A 20,977-nucleotide genomic window follows, 5' to 3' on the forward strand; every position below is an offset into this window, starting at 1 on the left:
TATCTACTAGTATCAGTACAGTAGATAGGTACTGCCTGTTATAAAAGTGTCTTAAGTAAAGTAAATTGGTGTCGCATCTCTATCGACGATTCACGACTGACGTCTGAATTCTGACATTATTGATGCATTTGTGATCGGCGTAAAATATAATTATAAATTAGTCCAGTTTTAAAAATAGTGATTATTGTGATAATAAACATCACATCATAAGAGTACACGTGTTATAAGTGCTTATAATGTGTAAAAGTTCCTAAAATGGGTAAATCATGCTCAACGATATACAGTTGACCAAACGTTTGGTTGTAATAGCTGTTGTACTCGGCATTATTTTGATATTAAAGGAATACGTATTTGTTTATCCATTATGACACAGCACAGGGTTGCGTACTTCTACAATCCCGATGTAGGGAACTTCCACTACGGGCCGGGACATCCTATGAAACCCCACAGATTGGCTGTGACACACTGTTTAGTGCTAAAGTATGGACTACACAAGAAGATGCAGATATACAAGCCGTATAGGGCGAGTGCTCATGACATGTGCAGGTTCCACAGTGAGGACTACATTGAGTTTTTGCAGAATGTGACTCCTCAGAACATACAGAGTAAGAGATGTTAACAAGTTGGCTAAACACAGTTCTTAATGCACAGTCTTTTATTTGTAAAAAAACACCAGATTTAATTTTAAAGCAGTCAGATTCGTGTTCTAGTATATTATTGAAGGATGCAGTGGCATAGCGTGGATTAATATAGACATGGGCAATGTCGCATCAGCGAGGCCCCTTTTTTTTCATTCCCAAGATCTATCCAATAAATTTGTCTTACCAAATATGCTTTGACACGACATACCTATTCATGATAGTGAAAAAATATAAATTGCAGTAGGTCAATATTGACAAGTATATACATTTGAAAAATCACTCTAAAAGCACCAGGCATGGGATAGTTCCGCTTTGCCCACACCTAGCTATGCTAGTAGAAGCTTGTCACTGATAACCTCTTCAAGGACATAGTTGCCTATGTTAATTGTCTACTAAGTTATAGCTGATTTTGAAGATTAACAGTGTTAATTAACAACCAATGTTCTGAGTTTTGACTTGGTGTTAGCAATCTGATCATTATTTGATGTCTTTCTTCTAGGTTACTCCAAAGACCTCTTGCACTACAATGTGGGTGATGATTGTCCAGTGTTCGAAGGTCTGTTTGACTTCTGTTCAATGTACACAGGAGCGTCTCTTGAAGGTGCTATGAAATTAAACAATAATGCTTGCGATATAGCTATTAATTGGTCCGGTGGACTGCATCATGCGAAGAAATTTGAACCTTCAGGTGAATATTAATATGCTCTATTTATATATATTTCAGTTCTTACCTTACTGTGAATAATCAATACATAATACATACATCAAATATAGTAAAAAGGATGCAAGTATAAAAATAATCACATAGTGATTTAAAATATCAATAATACCTTTTAAGATTTTGCAGTAATCATAACTTTGAACTTGCTGTTATTGTCACTTCTGGCAAAATTATAACTATCAGTTGATTAAAAGACTTATAACAAAAGTTCCCCTGCAGTCTCGTTTAGGACTATCGCAAAATAAATTTGATCATATTGCTTTAATTCCCAGGATTCTGTTATGTCAATGACATAGTCATAGCAATACTAGAACTCCTGAAGTACCATCCCCGAGTACTGTATATAGACATTGACGTCCACCACGGTGATGGGGTGCAGGAAGCATTCTACCTCACAGACAGGGTAATGACAGTGAGCTTCCATAAGTATGGGAATTATTTCTTCCCTGGCACGGGAGATATGTATGAAATCGGAGCGGAAAGCGGAAGGTATTATTCGGTTAATGTACCGCTGAAAGAAGGAATTGATGACCAGAGTTATATTCAGGTAAGTTAGTTTAAATTGTAATTAATTATATGTTTGTTAGAAGTTGAGTGCTTATGATAAGGAAGAGCTCTGTAGTGAAAATACTTCATGGTACTTTGTTATATGAGAAATTTACACTAGCGCCAGATCATGAGAATTTCGGTGAAGCAAACTATACTTGTTTACTCATAAGTGAGGTGTTACATATATGATACGATAATTGGTATTCGGCATTATTGATGGTATTACTGCATAAAAACGATTTGTCCATTTTATATACATTGCCATCAGCTTTGGAAGTAGAAAAAATATCTGGTACATTTCAGGTTTTTAAACCAGTGATATCCAATGTGATGGAGTTCTACCGTCCAACAGCGATAGTGCTGCAATGCGGCGCTGATTCCCTCGCGGGGGACCGATTAGGTTGTTTCTCGCTGTCGACTCGCGGGCACGGCGAGTGCGTCAAATTTGTCAAGAATTTGAACGTGCCCACACTAGTTGTGGGTGGTGGAGGGTATGCTATTACATATTTTATTTAATTAAGCATAATTAATGTATAAAAACAATTTCAAATGTAGACAAACAGATTCATTAGTTATTATCAGCATTACATAACGTTATTAGTTTTGGAAAGATAATTAAATAAGTTGTAATATGCTCTCTAAATAATATTATATAGTGTCGTTTATGATATTATGTTGGATTGAAAACTATTGGACTTTGGTAGTAACAAGCTATCATTGTTATTACCAAAATTCAGTTGTCCATAGTTGTCCTGTGGGCTTATTCTCTATGGCAGTGTAAAGTCGTAACACGGCGGTGAAATTAGCGCGGAATGGTATTCCTCATATATCAGTTTCTATTGTCAAATCCGTTGCTACGTGCTTGTTGCGAACTGTCAAAAGAACCTATGGCATAGAGAATAAATGTACTGGTAAATACATTGTCAACATACTCATTTCATATGTAATGTCTGACAACTCTACACATTTCTAATGGGTATTTAATTCCCTCACAGATACACATTACGTAACGTGGCGCGTTGCTGGACGTACGAGACTTCCCTTTTGGTTGATGAGCAGATCTCCAATGAACTACCGTATAATGAATACTTGGAGTTCTTCGCTCCGGATCTACAATTACACCCTGAGATCAACAGGTGACATGTCACTTTTTAATTTAAATCTTAATTCTGGTTATTTTACTCGTGTAAATAGCGTTGGAACCATATATGGGTAAGGCCGTAGATTTTGCCATTTAGTAACATTGAGTAACATAGACACTTCTATGTTACGGTAACGCAAAAGTAACACGTTACGTATGTAAGGCTGATTTCAAACTGCATCTTTTTGGTATTTAACTTTATGCCTTATGATGTACACGGATAACAAACAGTCTTGTAAAATTATTAGTCATAGTGTTAGCAGCAACTAAAAAAATAAACAAAATAAACCAATTCTTTTAAGAAACTAGTTTTTTTTTTTATTTTGATTACCTAACGGTCTCGAGTTCGAGTCCCAGATCAGGCAAAGTGATATCGAGTTTTTCTATCTCGTTTCCACATCAGTCCGGAGTCAGCAATTTGTTCCCGAAGTGGCGATGGGCTCGCCTCCTATCACATCATAAGACGGAAATGGCTTGGCGACACATGGGTGCATACTGGTTGCGCCTCTCCCTTCCCCCTCAGGGATAATAGTAATAAAATACAAAGAAATAAATCAAAATTAATCTTTAATTAAAACTAAATAAACAAAACACCAACATTATAATTCTTCATTTAAAACTTGTAGTAATCAAATACACACAAAATAAACAAGAAATAGTATTTTATCAAAACTAAATACATACATGTTGGATTGGTATGGCAACACAAATATTATAAAAAAGTAGTTTTTATTCATTTCTTTTGTGTGTCGTTTGTTTGTTCTGTTGATAGTTGATCAATGTGAAAAGCCAATAAATAAATTTGAAGACTTTATTTGTACAGGTTATGGGCCCAGAAGCGCATACCTGGAAGTAAAAGTAAAATCAGAGACATCTAGCATAATTTTTGTTATATCGTCTTTTCGTCGAGAAGGATATTACTTGCTCTAGATAAATTGCAAGGAAGGACAGCACGATGGAAGCAAACCCAATAAATATCACGAATAATGTAATGAAACTGGAAGGAGCCCGAAACTGGAACATATGGAAATTTCAAATGACCGTACTTTTGAGGGGTCAGGGATGGTTGGATATTGTGGAGGGACGGACTGTGAAACCTGAACACGCTACAGATCGAAATACTTGGGAGTCTAAGGACGCGAAGGCTCAAACACTTCTGGTGACAAGAATGTCGGAAGATGTCATGCTACATCTTGTCACATGTACAACCTCGTCTGAAATGTGGAAAAAGCTTCTCAGTATATACGAGCAAAAATCGGAAACCAGCATTCATATCATCCAACAGCGATTTTTCCAGTACAAATACGAAAAAGGAGTCGAAATGTCTGTGTTTTTGTCAAAGATACAGGAAATACAAAACCAGTTAAAACAGTTGGGCGAGGAAGTTTCAGATAAGTTCGCTATAACTAAAGTGTTAATGAGTCTACCGAACGAGTATAAACATTTTGTGTCGGCCTGGGAGTCTGCACCAGAAGACAAGCAGACATTTGATAACTTAGTGGCCAGGTTGCTAATCGAGGAGGAGAGACTGAAGGATAAGACAGAAGAAAAAGATAATACACCGTCCTCGTCGGCATTTGTAACAAGAAGAAACGTTAATTGTTTTAAGTGTGGCAAATCCGGACATTTCCAAACAGAGTGTAGAAGTAATAAAGACAGTGAGAAAAAGATGAACGATAATAAGTGTTTCTATTGCGGTAAAGTCGGACATTACAAGGCGCAGTGTCGTTTTAGAAGGTCAAAGGACAATAAAAAGATGAGTAATGCGTTTATTGTATCGGACTCAGTGCATAAACAATACGAAGAATCAAAGTGGCTAGTTGACTCGGGAGCCAGTGAGCATATGTGCCGGGTTCGTTCATTGTTTTCATCATTTCAAAGTGTATCTCAAAAATCCGTTATAGTCGGTAACGGTGCGGCCATTAGTGTGTTAGGATGTGGACAGATGTCGGTGCAAGTCCATAACGGAAGAGAATGGATAGACTCAACAATAGACAATGTGTTGTTTGTTCCTGACTTAAAGACAAATTTATTCTCAGTGAACCGCGCCGCTGACCGGGGCTATGTCATAATGACAGATGACAACACATGCAAATTTCTTAAAAATGGTGTTGTTTGTGCAATTGGAAAAAGACTTGAGAGCTCATATTATTTGAATTTTCGTTTCAAGAGTGGAGTTGCAAGTGTCGCAAAAGTAGCAACTAATGATTTAAACGAGTGGCATGAAAAGTTGGCACACCAAAATTTTGATTACGTAAAGAAAGTTTTGAACAAAAATAACATTGAAATAAAACAATCTTCAGTTCCACAATGTGAAAGCTGCTTAAAGGGAAAGATTCACCGGCTACCATTTAAGAAAAGTGACAGCGTAACCACCAGGACGTGTGAAATAATACATGGCGATACATGTGGACCCATGGAAGAAGAATCGATTGGTGGTTCGAGATATTTTGTTGTTTTAAAGGACGACTACTCTAACTTCAGGACTGTGTATTTCGTCAAAACAAAACACGAAATTAAACGTTGTCTGGAGAATTTTCTGAACAAAGCGGAGAATGTAACCGGAAATAAAGTCAAGACTTTTAGGACTGACAATGGATTAGAATTTATAAACAAAGAAGTGATGGAAATGTGTTCAAAGAGAGGGATCATTCATGAAACTACTGTTACTTATACACCGGAACAAAACGGGAAAGCTGAACGGGAAAATAGAACTCTTGTTGAAGCGGCAAGGACAATGCTACATGCTAAAGATTTGCCGAAGAAACTGTGGGCTGAAGCGGTAAACACAGCCGCTTTCGTTCTAAACAGGACAGGAAAAGGCAAAGATGGAAAATCACCATATGAAATGTGGATGAACAACAATTATAATATTCATCAACTGAAGGCTTTTGGGTCCCCTGTGTATGTACATATTCCAAAGGAAAAGCGGAGAAAATGGGACACAAAAGGTGAGAAGGGAATAATGATTGGCTATGGAGAACATGTGAAGGGCTACAGAATTTATTTTTCAGAGAGAAACTGTGTAGATACAAAAAGAGATGTAGTTTTCTTAAACCAAGATGTATGTAAAGAGAATGAATCAACGGTCACGTTGGATTTGGATGGCCAATTTATTCAAGATGAAACTCTAGGAACAATGAACATGAGTGATATGACTGAATACAAAGAAACTCAAGGTACGAGTGATACTCTTACTACTTTTAATGATGAGTCTACTGGAGAGAGTGAGTCTCATAGCGAATTTGAACAATGCGAGGATGAATCATCATCAGAGGTGGAGGAAACGAAGGAAAGAAGGAGTACGAGAGTGAGGAAACAGACATCATTTTATCAGTGCCACAATGTTGTAAGTAACAAGAGTGAACCAATTACATACAAAGAGGCTATGGGAAGGAAGGATGCAAGTAAGTGGAAAGAGGCAATTCAGAAGGAATTACAAACCTTAAATGATAATAATACTTGGGTTTTTACTGACGCACCGGAGAGTGAAAATATTATTAGTAGCAAGTGGGTTTTTAAGGTCAAGGGAAACAACCAGTACAAAGCTAGACTAGTGGCTAGGGGTTTTGAGCAGGTTAGTGATTTTGATCTAGGTGAAATTTATGCACCTGTTGCAAGGCTATCAACTTTTAGAGTTTTTGTTGCGATAGCAACTCATTTAAATCTACCAATATACCAAATGGATGTTACTGGAGCATTCTTGTATGGGGATATAGATAGAGATGTTTATATTAGATTGCCAGAAGGGGCTTATTCCGGGGAGAAAAATACTGTAAAATTAAATAAAGCATTATATGGTCTTAAAAATTCACCCAAGTGTTGGAACAATAAATTCAACTCTGTGATTAGTAGAGAAGGTTTCATTAAGTCAAATAATGATTCATGTTTATTTAAGAGGTGCATCGGTAAAGATAAAATGTATGTATTACTGTATGTTGATGATATTTTGTTTTTTAGTACAAATGAGAGACATATCATAGAACTCAAGAATATATTGAATAAAGAATTTGAAATGAAAGACATGGGAGTAATATCAAATTTTCTAGGCATAAATGTAAAGCAAAATTTAGAAACAGGTATTACTGAGTTGGATCAAATAAGTTATTTGGAAAGTATTTTAAAGAAATTCAATATGGAAAATTGTAAAGATATGTCAACCCCTATGGACATAAATTTTAACACTAAAATATTTGCAAATGAAACTGTTCAAAAAGATATAAATATTGAGAAGTTGTGTAGGCAAATAATAGGTTGTTTAATGTATGCAGCATCAGGTACAAGACCCGATCTTTGTTATCCAGTTTCTATGCTAAGTAGATATCAATCAATGGCAAATAATGAGCTACTTAGTGCATTAAAGAGAGTTTTAAGATATATTAAACATACATTAAATTATAAATTAGTTTTTAAATGTAAAGATATTCATTTACAAGGTTATTGTGATGCTGATTGGGCAGGTGATGTATTGGACAGAAAGTCCAAGTCAGGTTATATGTTCAAGCTATCAAACTGTTTGATTTTGTGGTGTTCTAAAAAGCAAGCCTCAGTAAGTCTGTCTTCCACAGAATCGGAATATGTGTCAATGAGTATGGCTGCTAGTGATGTATCTTGGCTCATAAATTTATTAGCTGATTTTGACTGTAAAAATATTTGCCCTGTTAATATATTTTGTGATAACCAGTCAGCAATAATAAATGCAAATTCTGATACTATAAAAAGGTTGAAACATATAGATATTCGCTACCATTTTGTTAAAGATCTTGTGAAAGAAAATAAAATATGTGTTAAGTATATTAAGACTAACGAACAACCTGCAGATATGTTAACCAAGGTTTTAAGTAAGGAATTAATTGTGAAACATTTGAACGAATGTGGTGTAACAAATTTGAGTATTAATTAATGCTAAACTCTTATATATGTGTATCTCATAGAAAAATATTTGTGTTGAGAAGGGGTGTTGGATTGGTATGGCAACACAAATATTATAAAAAAGTAGTTTTTATTCATTTCTTTTGTGTGTCGTTTGTTTGTTCTGTTGATAGTTGATCAATGTGAAAAGCCAATAAATAAATTTGAAGACTTTATTTGTACAATACATTAATAACATTAACATTGTTACTGCTGTTCTTCTTTTTGATTATTTTGCTCACTATCTTCATTTTCTGTCGTCGTTTTCCCTTTTTTTTAAATATTTTGATCACTTTCTTTCATATTTCTTCCTTCTACATGGTCATACTGTTCATTTCCTGTATTCTTAATTACCTTTCTTTCTTTTGTGTGATGCTCAGTTTTTTGCAAAAAAATGCACTAAAAAGTAAAAATAGTAACATGCATAAAAAAATTAATTGAAGTGAGAACTTCCTCCTTATTGAAGTCGGTTAAAAAATTTAAATTGTACAATATGTATGAATCCTTACAGCACTTCAATGTTACGTTAAATACAATCAACGTTACCGGTAACATAGAAGTCACTTAGAAGTAACGTAGAAGCGAGATTTTCTAAGTTATAATTTACCATAAATCAATAATTTGAGCTAAATTTGAAAGAAAAATATACATCGCGCAATAGTTATTCACTCATGGACATTTTCGTATGAAATAGATATGATAGAATTTGTTATTTACCTTTGAAATCGTCTAAATTCACTGAAAAGCCGGCCGGCGAAACACGCGCGCGCAACTTTGTTCGAATCCACAGACAACAGTATGGCGTCTCTTTTTTCTTTATTGGGTGGTAGTGACACTTAGTGTTGCCAGTATCAATATTTAATAATACCATAAAAGGTTAACATTATTTAGAGGCGAAAATGTGGTAACATACACAATTGTAACGTAGAAGCGAAAATACGTGGACAAACATTTAAATTGCGATAATTATTTATAAAATTAGTTTATTATAAAGATCAAATTGCGAGTTAGTTGCTTATTAGTAAGTTATTTGTGTCAGTTCTCTGAAATTAGACTTTGAATAGAAAAAAATACAATTTTGTAGTTCAGAGTGTTTGAATGCTTTGAAAAGACAGCGAGTTTTTTGCTAAATTTTGGGGACTGGACGAATTGAACTCACTCTAGTTATTAAACTGTATGGAGTATATTAACTTTGAGATAAAATTGTAAGCTTTAGAAAGCTACAGGCCATAATAAGAGTTCTTGAATGACAAATTGCAAATTTATGTCTTTTTTATATGCAGTTAAAATATGAGACATTTTTTGTTTTAAAAAAGTGGCAAAATTTACGGCCTTACCCATATCCCGATATGGCCATAGACTCGACCTCTATCATATACACACACATCACGCATTTATCCCCGAAGGGGTATGCAGAGGCGCAACCAGGGCACCCATTTTTCGCCAAGTGTGTTCCGGCCCATGATGTGATAGGGGGCGAGCCTATCGCCATATCGCACACATATTCCAGACTCCGGGCTGATACTGAGCAAAAAAGCCCAAATATCACTTTGCCCGACCCGGGATTCGAACCCTGGACCTCAAAGCGCTGTCGCACCGCGCATGCAGTACAACTACGCCACCAAGGCAGTCCTCTATACCTCTATCATATCATGGGATGAAATTATACGGCGAGAAGGAAGTGGATCAGTCCCCTATGCCCACCCCTTCGAGGCTAAAAAGCATAAGTGTGCATTGTTTTTATCATAACACAATTATTTTTTTTTATTCTAGCACTAATAATGCTAATAGCAAGCAATACCTGGAGGCGATCACGAAGCACGTGTATGACAATTTGAAGATGTGTCAGCATTCGCCTGCCGTCCAAATGACTCATGTGCCAGGTACATGATGTATTTATAGTAGTGATTTTAATAGTAATCTTGTAATACATTTTAAGATACAATGTCTTTACATAAAGGTTAGAATATGTTTACTTATGGCGATACCTCAAGGTCCATTTTCATACATTTTGTTTCGGCTTTAATCTGGGTAACTAAACAAGTATTGGCAAGTAAAGAATTTAAATTCACGTCTAGTTAGTGATTAGTTCTCGCAGTTGAAAGAAAAACGTAAAAATAATTAATAATCATGGATATTTCGGCCTTTAAAATTTCGTCATATTAAATTTTAAAGGCCGAAATATCCATGATTATTAATTATTTTTACGTTTTTCTTTCAACTGCGAGAACTAATCACTAACTAGACGTGAATTTAAATTCTTTACTTGCCAATACTTGTTTAGTTACCCAGATTAAAGCCGAAACAAAATGTATGAAAATGGACCTTGAGGTATCGCCTTATACAATTTTGTCATTTAGAGGAGAAAGATCAACTCATGAACAAGTAGTGCTCTTTTTATGAATACAGGATGCCAGTGTATGAAATATAAATAATAATCTATACTATTATATAAAGTTGAAGAGTTTGTTTGTTTGAACGATTTTATCTCAAGAACCACTGGTTTGAATTGTTTTTTTTTCAATTTTAATCTTTGATAGTCCATTGAGGAAGGCTACATAACATGATAATATAATATATACAGAAATTTATTGTATTTTTGGAAACCTATGTATACCTATGTGTTATCATAGCTATTGCCTATGTTTCATCACTGTTTAAGGAAAAAAATCCCTAACAGTAACCAAGTTATTGACGCAATCAATTCGCAGGTGACTTCTTCCCGGAAGAGTACAAAATAAAAGAGGAACCAGATCCAGACGTAAGGATCAGTCAAGAAGAGGCCGATAAGATAGTCGAGCCTAAAAACGAGTTCTACGAAGATGAAAAGGATAACGACAAGGAAACAGTTGCAGAGACGAAGGAACCATAGCATACAGACGGACCGGCCGACCCGCTGGCCATTTGACACGAGAAATACTTCAAGAAGAAGTTTCTGGACTTTGTTTAGTGCTTAGTGTTGAATTTATCTGTGACGTGCTACCATAGACAATAAACATATTGTGGCAAAGGAGGTAATATTAAAAAGTTTTAGGGCCTGGGGTCTTATTCTTTATGATATTGTAAAATTATAACACCGCTGTGTTACGTTATCTGTGAAATTAGCGTAGAATGGTATTCTGTATGCTAATTTATATTGAAACGCGATGCGACCCGTTACGTGTTGACAAAATAACGTGTGGTATAGAATAAGGCCTCTGTTTTATAATCAATTGAATGTTATGTGTCGATAATGTATAAGATAGTTAGGATTATCGTTTATTCTGACACCCGAAACAGGCCCTTAGCAAGGTACATATTATATTATATTAAATTTAAATTGGAAGTGTTAATCCTCAAGTGGAGAGAAAGTATATTTTCAGAACGTCAATATTTAGAAGAAGGCAGTCGTATATTTTTTTAGAGGCTCAACAGCAGTTAAAGAGATGTCAGTTCTGTATGATTAGTCTCAACTGAAACATAATTTAATCTCTGGTTCAAAATATAATAACCTTTATTAAGTCGGGAATAGAGCACACTCGTTCAATACCTTGTCTATGGTAGCCTATTTATGCGAGTAATGGCCAAGCGTTGAGTAATTTGTAGTTACGCTTTATGCGAACTTAGATTCTCGCTTGTTTGGGTCCGGTCCAATATTTAGAGTTAAATTTTGTAATATATAGTACAGATTAGCTTTTAGGTTAGGCGCTTGCGAAGTGGCGGCGAAAATAATTAAAACTCGATTTTAAATCTTTTTATATACGGCTGATATTCGTTTAATATAAAACAACCGTCTTAGCTTTTGATGTAATAACAGATTTAAGTGAATAGGTAAAGTTGTTTTTAATTATTACCAATTTTTTTTTGAACAGAAGCAAGTGTTTAAAGTTTTTGGTAATGTACAGTTAGCGTAGAGAAGTAGCATAATGATTTAATTTTAAATGGCCATAAAGCGTATATTGCTACGACATATGTTCTCCTGTTTTGAATATTTGCCTATGAATAAGCGGTATTAGTATTTCCTATGACATTTTATTACGTAGTGGTTACTAGTAACTTTAATAGCATCGCTGCTCGACGGTAGTAATAGACAAAACGGACACTCGCATAGACGTAGTTTGAGTAGATAATGTAGTTTATAGTACTTAGTATCCCTAATCGTTGGTGTCATCCTCTCCCAGAGACCGTCCTGAGCCGAGGTTCGTAACCCGTTAGTGGTTCTCTTCAGGTCGCTTAATGTTCAAGGGTTGCGAGCGTCTCGCTCACTCAAAGTCCGGTGTGTTATAAGCCGGCCCTGTCAGGCTAACAAACGTAAATATTGCAAAAAAAGGTCTTAGTGCTAAGTAAATACAGATGGTAATAGATTGTGGTAGGTTAATAACGTAACATGGTCTAACCACACGCGTTCAGAGGCGGCTCGAGCTCATGTACTTCCAAAAAAATATAGGCGCCCCCTAGGAGACAATGTAATCTTTAATTTTGATAATATTAAATCAAAAGTTGTGTAAAGTAAAGAAGCCGCTCGCCGGCCTTAGCTCGGGCGCAGGTTGTTTGAGAGCGCCAGTGTGCAACACACACCCTGCACATTAGTTTACGCCTTTGTACGCGATTTCAAAGCAATACATTAATAGAATAAAAAATATCTACCCATAAATTTCGTATGAATGTATACACGTCCTAATTGTCCGAGTTTATTGTATTAGATGATATGAACGTTAAAATGTGCTTCCACTGCATACATCGCTGGCTTACTATTACAAGTCTATGTTGTATTTTTGCACAAATTAAATTACATATATTCAGGGTGACCGCTCAGTCTCACGCTTATAGGGGCCTCGCGCTTACAGAGACCTCGCGCTTAAAGGGGCCTCACCCGGTGCCTTGGAAGACCTTTTTGTGATCTTACCGACGAAATTGTTAAAACTGAGGAACTGTTTTGCTCCGCTCGGGACCTCGACGTTTTTTTTATTATTTCGCCTAAGGCCTCGCGTCGTTTAGAGCCGCCATTGCACATATCATTTAAGTTGGTATCTTTTTCAGTAAAATTTTCCCATAATCCAGAAAGTTAAAAGCGTGAACCATGAGCTATTATCTTTTCTAATTTTTACCAATATCAATTTTAAATCTAAATTTTTGCGACTTTTTTTAATTATTAAAAATTAACATACGACTTTGGAATGGTGTGCCAGCGATATGTTACTTATAGCTAATATGTATCTAAGCATATCTTAATTGTATTCAACAGTATTACACCAGAAATGTAAATGTTAATTCTTCTAGTTAACCGCCATTTTTATTATAAACGGTTCCAACCGCTTTCTTGATCTATTTCAAAAATTAACCAATCAGAACAAAGTATTTTGACATGTTCACAAATGAGTTGTTTTGATTAGTTCATTCGGGAATCGGATTGAAGATTGAGATTTGGATCGTTTATTGTAAACTGTTGTAAGTAATTATGTATTGTACTATGATATTTGTAGTTACAAGTTATGAAATTACACCGAAATATATTCATTGTTTAATACGAAATAGACGTTCACAATTTAAAAATTGCTAACACAAAAACACCTGTGTAGTTGTTAAAGTATAATTATTGTAATTTCTCCATGAATACTTTACTTTTTTGTGTTATAACTCTTATTGTTAGTTGCGTTTGCATTTCAAGTATGCAGCAGAAACCTTATTCTCTATGACAGCGTAAACTGTTAACACGATTGTCTTACCTTATAATAATAATAATAATAATATCAGCCCTGTATTATATACTTGCCCACTGCTGAGCACGGGACTCCTCTACTATTGAGAGAGATTGTCTTACCTTATTTCTATGAAATTAGTGTGGAATGGTATTCCGCATTAAAATTTCAATCGTCAAACGCGATATCGTGCGTTGCGTGCTGATTATGAACTGTCAAAATAGTCTGACGTTGAGAATCAGGGCTCTGATTAACAAATATGTTTTATAAACATGATGAGAGGGTACTAAATCATTCCTCTATTAATATTAATAAATTATCTATTATGTAGGTGTAGTAATATTTTTGTACTTTGATATAATGTAAGCGTGTTATTTATATCGTCTCAACCCGGGTTTGCTGCGGCCATATTTTTGGTAAGAATATCTATTAACACATTGACTGCGGTTCAATATGCTGGCTCGCTATTACGATGTTATATTTTTGGTACATATTGAATTATATACTTACATAATTCCAAATTTTCAGTAAAACATTTCCAATAATCCCGAAAGATAAATAAAGGGAGAAACATGATTGTCTTATATTTTTTACCGACATGAGAATTTTTAATGATTTTTTTTTCAATTTAAATATTATTTTACTAAGGACCTTGTAATAGTGAGTCAGCGAGTTGATTATTGGGTGTAACGCATGCTGTTTGCTATCTAAGGCTGTTTCCCTCACTCGCGTTGCTTTGCCAAACGTTAGTGCGGGACAACACACTCCGGTCGTGGTGGCCGAACTGGTGAATAGGTACTTACTACATTGTTTTGTCACCAGTCAATGTGTTAATATAGTTTTCTACTAGCAGCTTAAATTATGGACTTCAGTTGGTTGATTATGCACCAAACCATTTTTTTTTATATTTTCATTTTTTTCTCCAGGAAACCCGGCTATAGATAATCAGTAGGAATAAAAAAAAAAACAATGCTCATTGTTTAATTTTCAATTTTGCTAAATAATTTAAATTATAATCGTGTTCCAATTTGTAGTGTTTAAGGTGCAGTTAATAATATCGATATAGACTTATTGGTCGCTATTCAATATAGAGTACTTGGTAAAGATGTACCTTATTCATACACGTTTTTTTATCAAAGGACGCAGTAAAACTGTGATAACACGTCTGTTTCTCAGCTTTGTTTATTTGACAGTCAACTAGATTAAAGTTTTATCTTAATATTAGCCAAACACCACGGCCCTATGCCTACACACTGTGAAGGCTGCCAGGCCGTCACCACTGAGAAACAGACTTGTTACCACAGCAATGCTCCGTCCTTAGATGAATAACGTCTATGGAGAAGGGGGTTAATATTTAACCGTAAAATATTAATATTTATTGCTTTTTCTTCTTATTTTTACGTTTATCAAATAGGTCCAAAAAGTATCGACAAATTATCGACATAAAATTATATATCGCTATTTCGAAACTTATTGCCGCCTGTCAATTTGTGTGCACAACCATGACATGGAGAATGGACTGATCTAACTTTCATATCCAGCTTTTCATTGAATAAACAGAAAGGCGTGTAATATAAAACAGTTGTAAGGTTAACAGATCTAGGAACGTTTACAATATAGACCTAAAGAAAAGACTAGGTAATAAAAAAAAACCTTAAAGAAACATCTCGTGTATGGAAGAACCAATTTCGTTCGCGTCTTGTTACCGAGTAACGCTACACGACTGCGAAAAAACAGTTTCTTCAGCAACTTCGGCAACTGTCAGTTGTAGTACCTAGTCTAGGTTTTCTTGGCAACAAGTTGATAGAGATCAGCCACAAATTCCACTTACGACATTATGGTCATTTTGTGATGGCATTACTCCGTCTATTCTCTATGTCTGGTCAAATGTATTTAGAATTAGTTCTTGTAGAAATAAAATTTTGTCCAATAATATCCCTTATTCAAACTAGCAATACGGATTACGGATTAATATAGAACGCATCTACTTGTAGTGTATTTATATACCTTTTCACAAACTGTCAGACAGTTATTGTTTTACTCCTAGTGGTTCTTATTGTAGCTTCTTTTTTGTCTAACTTCATTAGTAATTAGTAGTAAGTCCTAATTGAAACTTGTAGATAGTTCGACATGTATGGCTTTCTATTAGAATTAGATAGAATTAAATAGATTCCAGCTAGCGATATTACAAAAGCGTATTTACTTCAACTTTTGCAGGTCCTCTTCTGAACATAGGCTTCTAATAAAGATTTTAGGCCAACTTGGTAAAAGCTAGATAGCCTCCATAGCTACACGTAATTGAGTGAAATAATTAATAATGTAGGTGCAATATGCCGACTGCCTCATTGGCGTAGTTGTACTGCATGCCCGGTACGGCAGCGCTCTGAGGCTCTGGGTTCAAATCCTGGTTCGGGAAAAATGATATTTGAGTTTTTCTGCTCAGTTATCAGCCCGGAGTTAGGAATTTGTGCGCGATATGGCGGTAGGCTCGCCCCCCTATCACATCATGGGACTGAACATATTTGGCGAAAAGTGGGTGCTCTGGTTGCGCCTCTGCACACACTTTCGGGGATAAATGTGTGATGTGTATTGATTTTGTTTTTACTGAAGTATGTTCGTCATTATCTTGGTACTAATTGGCATTCAAACTGCAATAAACGATAATACTGTTGCGGCTCGCTTCACGCGCGGTTTCTGTACATCCAAACATGGTCAAAGTTCCACGATTGCATTAAGTACGATTATTAGACACACATACTTCCTTTATCTCCGAAAGGGTAGGCAGAGATGAAAACGGGTAAAACTTTCCGTCATGCCTGTTCGTGTTGTGATAGGAAGTGAGTGCCTGATCCTGATTCGAAGTCAAAATCTGAACGGTGATCGTATCAGGCTCAGAGTACAACTAAAACACCACTGATTCAGTCTACGAAGACTTGTCATGGTAAAAACGAGCCGCAAAGGTGGATAGTCCTTTATATTTGGTGATTATGCCTAAAAGCGACTTGAAATATTTTACTCCGTCGATTTGCCAATATCTTTTTGTAAATATTGTATAAATGAAAAATAAACGTGTATGATTTTTTTTTAACATATTTTTATTACTTTGCCTCACTTCAAACTTGCTTTTACTCAGGCCTTATTTTTCTTTTTTTTTCTAAACTGGTAAATACTGATTTTCTAGGCAATTTGATTGTGTATAAATTTATCTAGACCTAGATATTGAACTTAGAATGAGGCCAACCATAATAAACATGAATACTAAAAAATATTATATACAGTATGCCGTTATTTTTAAAATCTGGCTTACCCGTTAGAGTACCAAATATTTCCCATGACATTGGGGGTCACAATGACAATTAAAATGAAAATAATGTTCTCAAATTTTATTTAATATAAAACATTTAAATTTCAAAATATACTTGCGGGAAAAAACCTACTCAGTAAGCGAGTGGCATTTATTGAAGCTTTCTCTTCTGCCAAACATTTTCACGATCAGTACAACAGTAAAGATCACCTATCTGCCCACGGTTATTTATACGAAAATAAATAATTATACATAATGTACTTCAAATGAGACGGTTTTTTCAACCGCAAGTTCAGTTGCTTGAGGAATACACGATGGTAAAGGATTAAACTAAATTACATATAAAATCTGATATTTACACCTAAACAACTACAAAAGCAAATTAATAACTACCCAGTTTTAAATCATAGTTGTTTGCGATAAGGAATTTTTGTATTTCACCGACGTCGTCGCCCAAATTCACTGTAAACGTTTGGAGATTTTCACACAACTGTACAATGGATTTCACTATATCCTTCGACACCTGTAACGTACAATCTAACCACAAGTCATTCATAGTTCTCAGACGGCCTTTCTGTAATAAATATGACATTATGTCATTAATATTCACGTGACTCTGGTACTTCACCACTAATTTTTGCACATTATTTGTACAATCCAAAAAAAAACACAACATATTGTTGATGTCATATTCGTCGGTCCCTATCGTCAATGTCTCTAGCTCTTGGAAAATATTCTGCGGCCGTCGGAAATACCGAGGTACTATCAAGTACTTGGACATAGTCAACAAACAAAGCGAGTTTAAATGCGGACAATTCTTTCCTATACACATCAAAGTTTCCATCGTCAACGATAGTTCATGTTCCCACAGTGATAAGTGTGTCAAATACATCCCTTTTACTGTCAAAAACTGCTCCGTAGACTCCTTAATGGTTATATATAACAACTCTAGCCTACTCAGTCTCAAATCGCTTTTTGAAACTGGCGTCAGAAATTCATCAGTACTGGGTATCGACAAGTTCGTCACCGAAAGCTCCTTTAAACAGGGAAACATAGTAATTATTTTTGCCATACTCTCAGCCGATGGGAAGTAACAATTGATTTTTGTAAGACGTAGAGGCCCAACATCCCTTAAAAGAGAACTGATATCACAAGATTCGATTTTCAATTCCTCTAGAAGTGGAAGCTCTTTGACTAGCCTAGCAATACCATCTTGAGATACGCATCGGCCTATACGTTTCGCTCTCTCACCCTTGGGAGGATCCATAGCCAACTTGCGGAGTTGTTTTAAATTACTGATTGAAGCAAGGCCAACGTTGGAGACGCTTCTGGCCAAAACTGACGCGTTGGAAGGGGATTTGTAATAATCTAATTTTGAGACAATGTTAATTTCTTCGAGTAAAAGACAATTTGCGCCAATAATTGCGAGTATTTCGTCAGTACAAATGAATTTGAGGTCAAGAACAACAAGCCGATTGAGATTGCAAAGATTGTCGATCCAGAATTGGTGAGGGATCCCGTTATCCAGATCACTTTTACGAAATACGGTCAAGTAGGGATGTGTCAAGACGTGGAGTTGTATGCGGGGGTCGCCGCGGTACTGACAGCTAGTTCTTTCCGAACAGAGGACATCAAATAACCTGAAAACAAAAAGCACATGTTAAAATATGATCTTTATTATATGCGTTCATGGGTGTTATTAGTTTATCTACCCATTGCACAATGAAAGCTTGCTTTGTACCCACTACTGGGAATTTATGAAATGAATATTATTTAATAAACATAATTAGATGACTACAAAGTGTAACATAGTTGCTTTATTTAATTATAATTGCAACAGTAGATATTTGCATGTTTTAAGGAGTATGTATTTATATTTAAACTGACTGCCTTTAATACGGACTGTGCAATTCGGTCACCTTAGGGCCAATATTATTTAGAAATACCAATTGCTGTTTGGGGATCCATTGTTGAGCAAGAGGACCAATCAGAAAGTTTATTTGATTTGCTTCATTAATATTATGTTTATGATATATTTCGAGTGGTTTATTTTTAAGATCAGTCTAAAGATAGCGATTGTGATTGTTTATTGAATACAATCATTAGAATCAATTATAATCATTAATTCATTATGAACTCAAAATAACAGAGGTTATTAACAAAATATAATATTTTATATTACTTATAATACAGAATATGAATTTCAGTAATTTAAAATTAGATTTTGGAAAAAATGCAATATCCGTTTTAAAAATATCCATTTGCTGGAACAATATATTACAAATCGATTCTTTGATTAATCAATATTAGATTGCCGTGCCTACTTATGATATTAAAAATGCCTACTTATGATAACAAATACGATTATTAATGTTAAGGCCCTTTCCAAACAAATGGGTTTGAGCAGTCATTCAATACATCTAAGGCGCACGGATGACAGGAGTGAATGTGTAACATAAATGAATAATTTCTTTAAAAAAATTAAAGGTTTTTTTAAATTTTCAACTACCAAAATATTCTTTATTAAATTATCTATTTAACTTGGCATAGATTTTATTTTCCTGATAAAAAAATCAGAAATTGGTAGTTATTATCAAGTTTATTTGATTAAGGGTCAAACTCTATCACTTCATTAATTGAACCATTTCACTTCTTATTTGGTGTTTATTTTCCAATTAAAATTTTACTTTGTATTGACATAGTATAAACTTGTGTAAATTTGTTCTGTGTCTTGGATATTATCTGGTAGGTCCATGGTTGAAATTTTGAGTAATGTTTAGTTGGAATATTTGGAAACCATACTGTCTGGTACTGTACCCTTCAGAACATTAACTCATGCAGGAGGATGGCTGAAGGAACAAAGCTATTTTTCTCTGACAAATGCTTGAAAATGTGTGATGGGCCAACCCTATAGTGGAGTGAATCAAACGCATGTTAAAGTTGTACTAAGAATTGTCTACAGTAAAAATTAATTTCATTAATCCGGCAACGGTTACAATCCCACACTGTCAAATAAATGCAAAGCGGGAATATAATTGAGTGTTATAGGTAGTAATATCTCTTCCTATAAAACCTTAGTTAGATTTTAAATTAATTTGATATAAGGCCTTATAATTTAAGGAAGTAAAAAGAAATAATAGATTTTATTTTTTGTCAACTACAAAAGAACTTTATTTTATGTTGGTTGAAGGTACAAAATTAGGTACAAGCTGTTCTATTGCTTTAATTTAAATTATTTTATAGATTTTAACTATTTTTATGATTAACTCTAGATTGGATTGGGGATTGCAATTATTCTTACTACATCCTTTATCTTGTCCTAGTGTTCCTAATTCAAAATATAATGACTAAATAAAGTTTTTTTTATAACATGCACAGACTTATATTTCATTATACCCTTCCATAAATAAATAGAAAAATGGATTGATTAAAAAAAGTATGGTCACTTACCTGTATGGCAACAATGACATCAATTCACTCTTTAAAGCTAGGGCCTTCCTCTCACATTCATCGAACATGTTTTCGGGATAAGTTCTTTCTATGTCGTAACAAGCTGAATTGATCAAAATTAATAATTTTTTTACGCACAATTTGAACAAACGAGGAGGCTGTTTTCGCGGCGACATTATGTTCCTAATCTAAATGAGTATAACAGCTGTATTGACTATGGGTAAAAAATGTTAAATTATGAACGCATTACGAATTTTATAACTATCTCCCGAATATTATTTTGGTCTTTTTGACAGTATAAAATGACAAATTGATCACAACTGATTCGGAAATTGCAATTCGCATTTCGTTCAGCGAATCAGTGACAGTGTTTTTATTTGACAAGTGACGGCTCAGAGTGACGGTTATGCATTATGACCAGATTAAATTTGATAATTCTTCAGCCTACATATTATCATAGGTAAATCTAATACAAAATTTCACAAATTTGTTGAAGAGTTGCTATTTATTACTATCAGTTTGTATTCAACGTTGTAGAAATTCTTCATGTTTTTATGTAGTTAAGTAAAACTTATTTATTTT

The 20,977-nt window shown here is 34.8% G+C and overlaps 2 protein-coding genes across 2 annotated transcripts; one reads left to right on the forward strand and one right to left on the reverse strand.

Moving 5' to 3' along the window:
- Positions 1-94: 94 nt before the first annotated feature.
- On the forward strand, positions 95-16,767 carry LOC115449513 (histone deacetylase 3). Its single transcript, XM_030177354.2, has 7 exons — positions 95-605; positions 1,141-1,329; positions 1,635-1,909; positions 2,215-2,402; positions 2,907-3,047; positions 9,737-9,846; positions 10,675-16,767. Exons 1-7 carry the CDS (start codon positions 365-367, stop codon positions 10,833-10,835), a joined length of 1,305 nt encoding a protein of 434 aa, XP_030033214.1. The 5' UTR covers positions 95-364; the 3' UTR covers positions 10,836-16,767.
- Positions 16,768-17,009: 242 nt separating this feature from the next.
- LOC115449512 lies at positions 17,010-20,774 on the reverse strand. The gene is made up of 2 exons (XM_030177353.1): positions 20,396-20,774; positions 17,010-18,585 (listed from the first exon to the last, which is right to left on the reverse strand). The coding sequence occupies exons 1-2, from the start codon at positions 20,569-20,571 to the stop codon at positions 17,328-17,330; spliced, it is 1,434 nt and encodes a 477-aa protein (XP_030033213.1). The 5' UTR covers positions 20,572-20,774; the 3' UTR covers positions 17,010-17,327.
- Positions 20,775-20,977: the final 203 nt, after the last annotated feature.

The sequence above is a fragment of the Manduca sexta genome, chromosome 9, assembly GCF_014839805.1.
Source record: "Manduca sexta isolate Smith_Timp_Sample1 chromosome 9, JHU_Msex_v1.0, whole genome shotgun sequence".
Classification (NCBI taxonomy): Eukaryota; Metazoa; Arthropoda; class Insecta; order Lepidoptera; family Sphingidae; genus Manduca; species Manduca sexta.

What these genes read in the sequence shown, in the direction of transcription:
- LOC115449513 (XM_030177354.2), top strand. Translation starts at nt 365, where the DNA reads ATGACACAGCACAGGGTTGCGTACTTCTACAATCCCGATGTAGGGAAC. An exon ending in GAAGAAATTTGAACCTTCAG is followed by an intron (nt 1,330 to 1,634) that starts GTGAATATTAAT and finishes TTTAATTCCCAG; the next exon opens with GATTCTGTTATGTCAATGAC. An exon ending in ATGACCAGAGTTATATTCAG is followed by an intron (nt 1,910 to 2,214) that starts GTAAGTTAGTTT and finishes GGTACATTTCAG; the next exon opens with GTTTTTAAACCAGTGATATC.
- LOC115449512 (XM_030177353.1), bottom strand. Translation starts at nt 20,571, where the DNA reads ATGTCGCCGCGAAAACAGCCTCCTCGTTTGTTCAAATTGTGCGTAAAA. An exon ending in ATGTCATTGTTGCCATACAG is followed by an intron (nt 18,586 to 20,395) that starts GTAAGTGACCAT and finishes TTTTGTTTTCAG; the next exon opens with GTTATTTGATGTCCTCTGTT.